Consider the following 10371-nt stretch of genomic DNA (forward strand, 5'->3'; position numbering starts at 1 on the left):
ATATAAAAGAGGTATTGAAAGTATAAGAAACTATCAAGCAGATTTTTTAAAAAGAACCAATTAGAACCTGTAGAAATAAAAAATACAACCACTGGCATTAAAAAATTTCAGTTACACAGGTGAAAAGAGAGCTAATGAACTAGAAGGTAGATATGAAGTAATTACTCTGAATGCATAGAGGAACAAAGAGATTGAAAACATGGAAGGTAAGAGAAAGGGAAGATAAAGTGAGAGGGTATAATACACATCTATAGAGAGTAATAACAGAGATAATGGGAGAGACTCATATTCAAAATTATCAGGTATGAAAAGTTTTCAGAATTGGAGAAATAAAGAAATCTTGAGATTCAGAAATCCTTATGAACACCAAGCAGGATAAATTAGAAAATCACACTTAGACACATCATATTGAAATTCTAGAATATGAAAGATAAATAGATTGTAAAAGAAGCTAGAGAATTACCTATAAAGAAATAACAATAAACTGATAGCTTACTTCTCAACATCATTAATGAAAATTAAAGGAGAGATATACATTCAAAATCCTTCATTGGAAAATATTTAGCAAGCCAAATGTCACAGCTAAAGAATTACATGCCCCAAATGCCTATGTTTTATTAGCTTTAGGAAAACACCTTTTCACCTGCAACTGGAATGAATTGCCCCACAAACTTGGAATTTAAATATGGACATTTTCCCTATTTTTCCAGTTAACTACATAAGAGCTCTCCTATGCCTCCTTATCCTGAAGCTCAGCATCTTCTTATGAGAGTTCCCATGCCCTTTAATTGAATTGTCCAAGAACACTGAACACTTGCTCCAAAGCAGGTTGGTCTCCTTCCAATGTGAGATGTAGAGGGAGATGAAATTTAGTCAGTTTATACCACGCAGTGCAGTTACTTTTTCACTGCCATGTGTATTGCAGTTGCATTCTACCTTGAAAAATTCCATGGATATTTGTTTACTACAAGGGCACTCTAACAAATCCAGATCATTGCATAATCACAGTGAGATCCCACTGGGGGTCTCTTAATTCATAACTTTCTTGAGTGACAATTATAACCTCCTAGGAAGCAGTGGGTCACATCAACTACCTCCACTACCCTCAGATGCAGAAGTACTGTCCCAATGTCTTAGTAGAGGCAGGTTTTCTTTTTTTTTCTTTGATCCCGCCACCCCATGACATCTTGTTTCCTCCTTTGTTTTGTGATTTTTATTTTTGAGCAAATGTTAACTGAAAAATGTTAACTGAAAACTTTCTCAAGTTTCCAAGCAATAATTTAATCTTTCTTTTAAAATCTTTTTTTTTTTTTTTTTCTAAAAAAAAGTACCAGGTAAAATATTTTCCTGTTTTTTTGAGTTTCAACAAATGCTTGTTCCCCTCAGGCCAGCCCCAGGAGTCAGGACTGAGGCTGGGTCAGAGTCTGGAGTGGGGAATGGGACAGTTGGAAACCACATGACTGAGTTTGAGAGTTGCCACTTACCCCAGATGAGGTAGGTGGGTCAGAGTCTGGCCAGGTGAGAGAAGGCACCCCAGTGCTTGGACTTGACTCTGCTCCCTGGACACCTTCCTCAGTCACACCCCAAAGCAAGGAGACACAGGTAGGAGGAAAGGGACAACTGGAGTCTGGAACCATAGGTGAGGGGTGGTTAACCTGTGTGTGTGTGCATACATGCACTCTCTCTCTCTCACACATACCACACAAAGACAAGCTTGTGGACACATGCATATGTATAATTTGACTTTCAGAGCTAGATCAGAGTGTAGGGGAAGTGAAGGGACTAGGGGAAGGACAGGGCAAGCTGAGGCTTTGGCTACTGACTCAGTCCCTCTAGAATAAGCCCTCTTCCCTCAGCTGAGGGAGAGCAGTTCTCCTACTCCCCCCACATAAGCCTCTTCCACTCCTGAGGTTGGAGCAATATCTGAGAGTGGGAAAGGAGGGGGGTGATGCCAATGATCAGGTGTGGGAGGTACTAAGTCAATCCAATTTGAATAAACTATAAATTAAAAATAAATAAAATAATAAGTGGTCCTGTTTCAGGACAGGGAGGCAACACTGGCATGACTTGCCTGGGACCTTGGGATAACCTCAGGGTGGCTCCGGTTCCTCCCTACTACCTAACCTGGCCTGGGAGACCCAAGGGAGGGGACAGGCACATGGAGGACCTGAGGTAGGGCAGGGTGTAGTAAGGATCAGAAGCTTCAAACACCCAAATAATCAATCTGGACATGAGCATGGTGAGGGCTTTAACTCGAGCCTGAAGGGTCTCTTGCCATCTCTTCATCTATGGGATGGGCAAGATGGGCAGAGTTGAACCCACATTGGTTCAGAGTGCTGGCAATCAGGGTAAAGGTGAATAACGTGAGTTAAGAGGGGTCTCAGTCACAGCCTGAAGTTCGTAGCTCCAGGCGCCCGCAGGAAAAAGGCAGGCAGAGATCTCCATTCTGGCTTAAGAGGCCTGAGCGGGAGCTACAGAACCAAAGGTGCAGCAAGCAGCAGAGGAGGCAGTAGGTGGGGTTAGCATTTTTCTGCTCATCCACAGGCACCAAAAAGAGGCAATGGCACAAGAAGGGCATGTGGCAGCAGGCATGTCCAAGAAGTCCAAGGTCACCGAACATCTTCACCATAGTCTGGTTGGGGTTAAATGTTACTTGCATAGTGCCCACTTTGGGCACGCTGTAACTCTTCCTCCCTGGGGAGTTCAGATCCATGAAGCCCAGGAAGGGGGTGGGGACATTTTGCTCAGAAACCTCAAAGAAGGTGACAGTGACAGGCAGTGTGACATGGTGGTGGCAGTAGGACCCACTAGCTCCAGTCTCTGCTTTGAAGCCCTCAATGTGGCCAGATGGTGCAAAGTGTCCTTGCAGCAATGATTCCTCAAAGTTGACCAGCAGGGTACAGCTGACAACAGGGGTGGGAACAGGGGAGGCACTAGGGGGGCCCAGCAGGCCTGGCCCCTTCCAGTGGCTTCAAAGTGGGCTCAGCTTCGGGTGATGGGCACCTCTCAGCCTCCGCTCCATGGGACTGCAGTCTGTTGGGTCCAAAACAGGCTCGTTGGGCCCAGGCAGCAGGTGGCTCCAGAAGGGTGTGGTTTGAGCATCAGAACTGTTGGCAGCAGTGGGGTGGCCCAGGGTTCCCTGGCACCTCCAAAGGGCTGGCCCCTCTTCCTTGAAACTGACATTTGGGGCTTCTCCAGCAGGAAGCAGCCTTTGCTTGGTGGGGCAGGGGCCTGGAGGTCCAGGACTGGGAGTGTGTGTTTGGGACTGTGCCCACTGTCAATGCCAGGGACTCCCTAGGCCAGAGGCTCCCCCCATTGCCCACCCCAGCCACTGGGCTCTTACCCCTTATTTGTGCAAGACTGCAAATCAGTGTCGAGTGTGTGCAGCTGGCCCAGAGTGCTGGCCCTGGGGACTCCCCCGGGGATCCCTGTCCCCCTGAATCTGGGGAAGCTGTCTCTGGTGTGCAAAGCATTTCAGGAAGCATATGATTGGGGCCAGGGGGGACTCCAGTCCCCTGAAGTCCAATAACAGGTAGCACTACTTCCCTGTTCCACAACACAGAGGTCACAGTGGGAGAAATGGTGGCTGGCCACACCTGCTCCCAGCCCCAGTGCCCCTGGGCCCAAGAGCCCCACAGGAGATGGTTCTTCAAGGGGTAATCCCTCTCTGGCCCCCAGCCCAGGGCCTCTCTCCAGTACCTGGGGACCCTCAGTGGGAGAGGCTGATCGCTTCTGGGCCCTATGAGGCTCAGAGGCACCAGCTGGAGGGATACCTGGTAGACCCTGGGGGATGTTGCTGCTCCCCGCCCTCCACTTACTGGGCTGTAGCCCATGAACAGGCCACCCCGGAGGGCTCCCTGCCTGACTGGAGGCTGTGAAGGGCCAGCCTCTGGCTGTGAGGATGGAGACAGCTTTGCCTACATGTAGCACATGAAGCCCCCCTTGGGTCAGGGGGGTCACTCCCACATGGCCTTTATGCTTGGCCTGTGCTGGGGGGTCTGGGGACATCCGGATGAAGAGGGCTCAAGTCTAGCCATGCATCCCCTCTTCCCAACTGATGCCTTGTTCCTCCCCCTAGCTTGCAGTCTGATACATGCCCACTGCACTGTCAAGGTGACTGCCACCATTCCATGCAGCTCCTGGGCTCAGCAGGGCCCTGTAGTTCTGTGGGTCCCATTGCACTTGAGGAGGTGGTAGTAGAGGCAGAGTTTTCAAACCACAGCAAACAACAAAGGTCTTGCATTCACCTCTCCCAGGGCAGTGAAGCCTGCTCAGTCTAGACTCACACTAGAGACTACTCAATGACTCTCACAGAAAAGAGATCTTCCCAAGGAGACATTTTCTCCTCCTAAGCCAATAAGGTCATCTCACTCACAGTCCACTTCCAGGAACTGACCCCAGATGGACAGAATCTACTTATATCATGACACAGCTGCCAACTTCTCTTGCTAAAGAAGAGAATAACGCTCACAAAATTGCCCCAGATGGTGGTGCAACTGTTTTGGGCCAAGTACTACAACTGAAAAGCATGAACGGGGTTTTACCAGTGGGTTACAGGTTAGTTCATATGAAAATTGCACTCCCTGTTTATTCCTAATAGGGAAAATATTTCTGATGGTATATGATTCCTAAATGAAATGATGCTAACAAATGTTCACAAATTTTGTGAGGGAGAACACAGCAAGTTGTAAGATATGATCTGCAGATATCAAACTCATTTTCTTTACTGGAAAACAGGTCTGACTGCCAGGCACGATTATGTTGGGAAAAAAATGCAGCTATAGTTCTCTTCATTTGGAATACGAACGTATATCACAAAGCTAACCAGATCACATTCATTCAGTAGCAAACACAAATCAGCTGTGGCTAGCCAATGTGTGTGCAAAATACATTGACATCAACATCAGTCTGGTGCTTTCTTGTGATCAAATCCAGGGAAATAGAAACTGGCCATCTAAAACCTAACCACATGCAAAAGAGCATTTATGTTACCAGCAATTTAAAGGAAATGAATGTTCACTGAGGAGTAGCCTATGCTGAACTCTCATTTTTACATGTATTCAACTACATATATGCTGGCTCATCATTTTAAAACTATTAACGGCTGGGTGCAGTGACTCACGCCTGTAATCCCAGCACTTTGGGAGGCCAAGGCGTGCGGATCACGAGGTCAGGAGACTGAGACCATCTGGCTAACATGGTGAAACCCCGTCTCTACTAAAACTACAAAAAATTTAGCTGGGCATGGTGGCACCTGCCTGTAGTCCCAGCCACTTGCGAGGCAGAGGTAAGAGAATCACTTGAACTCAGAGGCAGAGGTTGCAGTGAGCCAAGATGCGCTACTGCACTCCAGCCTGGGTGACAGAGTGAGACTCCATCTCAAAAAAAAAAAAAAAAAAAAAAACCCAAAAAACAAAACTATATTATGATTTATTAAATGTGATTAGGTATCTATGGATCCTTGGTCTGTTATTTTTTAAACGCATAATAAGACCAGGACTTTAAAAAAAAAAAAAAAAAACACCCTGTAAAATGTATGTTTTTTAAGAAATAATAGAAGTCACTTTCATTCCAAAAAAATACTATCTTTATAGAAATACTGTAAACATTTGTTGCAAAAACAATAAATGTTTTTTATTTTTCAAATGTAAACAATACTTAAGTATAAAAGTAAAAACTGAACATTGCATATAACCCCGGTCCATTCCATTTCCTGCAGAAAACCACTATTAACAGTTTTAGGCTTATACTTCTAGACGTAGTTTTATTTCCTGAAAGTTTCTCTTTTACTAAATACTGTATCTTAGAGATGTTTTGATATTAGTACAGATAAAGATACCTTATTGCTTCATAGTATTTCATAGAACAGATGTACCATAACTTACTTCCTACTGATAAACATTTAGATTGTTCTCGTTTCACACATAAAAACAAAACTGCAGCGATTAGTCTTCGCAATTAGTCTTCGCACGCACATCTCTGCATAATATAAGAATATTTCTGAAGATTTCTAGAATTGAATTAACATGTTGAAGGAGCTACATATTTTATATTTTAATACATTGTATTCATCAAAACATTTTTTTCTGGGTTTCTCATTAGATTAGATAAGCTATGTTTTGTTTTGTTTGTCTTAGCTCTTGTTTAACCTCTAGAAAACTAGTGGCATGCTCTTGGAGAAGCCCTTCTTACAGAAGGCCAAAGAAGCTGAGAAAGCACAGAGGAAATAATCAAGGCTCACCTGGGAAAGCAACACAGCTTCACCATCATTCTCTTGTCCCTGAGAAAATAAATCAAAACAAACAAGTATATCGAGTGCTGGGTGTTCAAAACCACATGAAGAATTTTTTTTTTAACTTAAAATCTTAAATAGTCTTAAATGATGCAGCAAAATATGCCAATTCAATGTGGATACTTATCTCCTTAGATATGAAATGATTTTATATGGCAGTATTTTTATATTCTACGTTCTTACAAGTTTCACATATTCCATTACTTAAGCATTCATATTTCTCACAAAGACTTACGTTCCTCAGGAGTACAATGTTTTAGAACAAAGAATGCATTCAATAAATCTTTACAGAGTCAGTCTTTACAGAGGACAATTCTCCTGTAGACAGGAGTGAATACATATAAAGGACAAATAATGAGGCAAGGCCCTTGTACCTTTCAGGCATCTGCAAAATGAAGAACTGAATTCAAATTTTGATAGGCATGGCTTTCAGAGAAGTCTGACAGAAGCTGTGCATGAATTTCTTTTTTTCTCTTTTACAGTTCCCTTCTTACTTAAAAGAAAAAAAATTCCTGAGGTGGCTTAGGGATACAAACTATGGAGAGAGATGTGGGTGGTTCTTTCAAGTGCACAAAAACCAATAGTCTCCCTCCTGGAAAAATTCTCAGATGCTGAGGAAGATATTTCCTGTGGCCAAAAGATTTTCTTCACTAGTTTTTGTCACAATGTCTTTTCCCTGTTTAAGTTCTCTGACGTTGACTGATGTGGGCCCACTTGCAAAAGTCCTTCCCACATATCTTATAGAGTTTATCTCTGGAATGAATTCTTCAATGCCAAGTGAGGAAGAGCTGCAGGTCACAGCTTTCCTACTGTCACTGAATTCAGAGTGCTTCTCTTCAGTGTGGCTCCTTACGTATCAAAAAGAAAGAAAGAAAAAAAAAAGAAAGAAAGAAAACCCACAAATTCCCACATCATTTGCACTCAAAGGCTTTTTTCTCCCGAGTGGATCTTACTAAGTCGGGCAAAAGCAGAGTGGTAGCCAAAGGCCTTTGTACGTTCAAGGCACTCGTAAGGTTTCTCTCCATTGTGGCTCCTTGTGTGTAGAGTGAGGGAATAGCCATAGTAAAAACCTTTCCCACGTTCTTTACACTCATAGGGCTTTCCTGCAGGGCGGGCCATACTATGTCGGAAGAAAACAGAGTGGTAGGTGAAAGTCTTCCCGCACTCACTGCACTTTGCAGGGCTTCTCTCCAGTGTGAATCTTCATGTGCCGGGTTAAGGAAGAGTTGCAGAAAAGGTTTCCCCACATTCTTTGCACCGAAGAGTTTTTCTCCAGTGTGGGTCATACGATGCTGGATGAAGACAGAGTGATAGCTGAAGGTCTTTCCACACTCGCTGCACTCATAGGGCTTCTCTCCAGTGTGAATCTGGTGGTGGCACAGGAGGTGCGACCTGCGGTTGAAGACCTTCCCGCACTCCACGCACTTACAGGGCTTCTCCCCTGTGTGAATCCTCATGTGTCGAAAGAAGTCCATCTTTTCACGAAAGGCTTTTCCACACTCCTGGCATTCATAAGGCTTCACCCCAGCATGAATCTGATGATGTCGAACAAGGAGGCTGTTCTTGTTAAACACTTTCCCACATTCCTTGCATTTGTAGGTCTTCCCCTCACGAACCAAAGTGTCTTTACTTGTTCCCTGGGAGTCACATTCACGGGGATTGTCTCCTGTGGAGACCGGCTCCTGTAAAACCCATGAGTGCAGACCATCACCTGTCCCCCAGACCATCGCGTTTAGGACTCACCTTCCTCCAGAAAGTCTCCGTGTGGGAGACGGTAGCCAGACTCAAGCGCCCCTTCTGCATTTCCAACCACTCTTTCCCACACTCACCTCAACCTGGAGGAACTTCTGGCTCCCTGAGTTAGTCTTTCCAGGGACAAGGCTGGCTGGCCTTGGTTTTTACTTTGTCACCTGGACAGTAGTTTTGGCAAAGGTGTCTTCTGCTCTTTTATCGCTGCTTCAGCTGGTAGGTCAACTCCGGTTTGCACGCCCCAGTGACGAGGGGTCTGCAGGTCTCTGGTGTCACCTCCTACTACAGGGTCCTCTGGGGTGGGTCCAGCTGCTCCCACTTCTTACAGGTTAAGATCATGGACATGTCCTGCATCACTGCCTCAGATGTTGCTGCAAGGTAGCAAGACAAAAGGTTCACGTGACAGCCGTATCCGCATGCGCAGAGAGTACTTCCGACTACAGATAGAGAGCTGCGTGCGGCCTCCGCCAGCCGAACTACAAGTCTCAGCGGCTTCAGTTTCATTTTTTAATTCCTGGGAATTTAACCCTCAATTCTTCTAAATTGAAGTTGATGCCGGTTGTGTCAGGGAGGACCTGCGACCTTGCACACAAACATGCACATGAGAACATGCATGTAAGGAACTTGTTCATGCAGGGTGTGGAGAGAGCGTGTCCTACTTATCACTTAGTTTTACCCGCTGACCCGATGATAAACTGTACCGAGGGGCTGGGCATTAAAGTCAATCCAGTCCAAACAGTGTGGAGAAGACATGGAAATTCAGGGTCTCTTTTATGTTGTGGAGGGTTCTGTAATTAGTAAAATCACTTTGGAAAAGTTTGGTCCTATCTCCTAAAGGTCTTTCCAAAACAAAGCTTTCCAAGATGTACCAGGAAATGTGTTCCAGAATGCTCACATTAGCGAACACCTGGAGAGAGTTCAGGAAAGAGGATGGCCACTACACAGAATACAACACTGTTCAGCCGCCTGGGACTGCTGCCGTCCAGTACTGCTCCCCGGGGAGCCAGGGAAGCATCACAGTTTATGTTGCAGAATCCTCAGAAATGAAGGGCACAGCAGTACTAAATCGCTCTGGAGCTGGTAAGGAGTGGAAGCCATCATATGGAGATTGGTGGCAGTGACTTGAGCTTTGAGCAAGACCCTGATCCACGCCCTCCCCTTCCCAAAATGCAGCTGGTTTTTAAAGTGAAGAGAGGATCGTGGAACCAGGGAATGAGAGGCAAATTGGAAGGTTCTGGCCAGTACTGAAGAAGAGAACTGATGGTCACTGACATCTGGACCCCTCACTCCATCACTCTTTGCTCTTCCTAGCAGCTGTTTGGAATGCTCCTCTCTCAGAATCTAATCAGCTCAAGAGGAGAGACCCAAAGACACTGATATTGCAGTTCTCCCAGTGAGGTGGCTTGACAGGTTGACTTTTAGCGAATACTTATACTTTGTTTTATTTTTCTTTCTTCTGTGCTGGCCAGAAACTCTATGTACTATATTGAAAAGAAGAGGTGCTATCAAATGCCATTTTCATTTTGCTGATTAAAAAAAATTCTAATGTTTCATAACTAAGAATGTGTGTAGTGTGAAATTTTGCTGGTATCACCAACTTGATTACTTTTATAAGATGTAAATATTGGGACCAGAGAAATAAAAGAGCAGGCAGATATGCTAACTGGAAAATCCAACAGAGTTTTCTCACCCAAAGTATTTGGAACAAGTCAGTACAGTCACAATACAAGGCAGAAGGCTCAGCTGTGTTGTCCAGACAGCAAGACTCTCCCCAAGATGGGAGGCAATAGTGGATGGCAATAACTTAGGCAGCTATGCATGAGCTCTTCTGAATAGGTTCTTAACTATCTTACCAGGGACAATGTCCCCATCAGTCTCAGGACGCTGCACATTTGATGGTGAAGTTCTCTCCAGCAATGATTCTCAAAGTGTCATTCCTGGTCTCTGTTTTGTTCATTTTTAAGAGTTAAAGAGCTGGGCCTGGTGGCTCACACCTGTAATTCCAGCACTTTGGGAGGCCAAGGCTGGCGGATCACAAGATCAGGAGTTTGAGACCAGCCTGGCCAACATGGTGAAACCCAGTATCTACTAAAAATACAAAAATTGGCTGGGCGTGGTGGTGCGTGCCTGTAATCCCAGCTATTCAGGAGGCTGAGGCAGGAGAATTGCTTGAATTGGGGAGGCAGAGGTTGCAGTGAGCCAAGATGGGGCCACCGCACTCCAGCCTGGGCAACAGAGCAAGACTCTGTCTTGAGAAAAAAAAAAAGAGTTAAAGAAAGGCTGATCACTAAATACATGCGATCTAACCATGATCATGTGGAAGGTTACAA

The 10371-nt window shown here is 45.0% G+C and overlaps 1 protein-coding gene and 1 pseudogene across 1 annotated transcript; both read right to left on the reverse strand.

The window, feature by feature from the left end:
- Positions 1 to 1274: 1274 nt before the first annotated feature.
- On the reverse strand, positions 1275 to 3932 carry LOC101013757 (annotated as a pseudogene).
- A 1644-nt stretch (positions 3933 to 5576) lies between these two features.
- ZNF80 (zinc finger protein 80) lies at positions 5577 to 10057 on the reverse strand. The gene is given in 4 exon segments (XM_021934073.2): positions 5577 to 7474; positions 7476 to 7521; positions 7523 to 8010; positions 8012 to 10057. Coding segments are annotated over 4 exon segments (879 nt in total). The 5' UTR covers positions 8096 to 10057; the 3' UTR covers positions 5577 to 7213.
- Positions 10058 to 10371: the final 314 nt, after the last annotated feature.

The sequence above is a fragment of the Papio anubis genome, chromosome 2, assembly GCF_008728515.1.
Source record: "Papio anubis isolate 15944 chromosome 2, Panubis1.0, whole genome shotgun sequence".
NCBI lineage: Eukaryota > Metazoa > Chordata > Mammalia > Primates > Cercopithecidae > Papio > Papio anubis.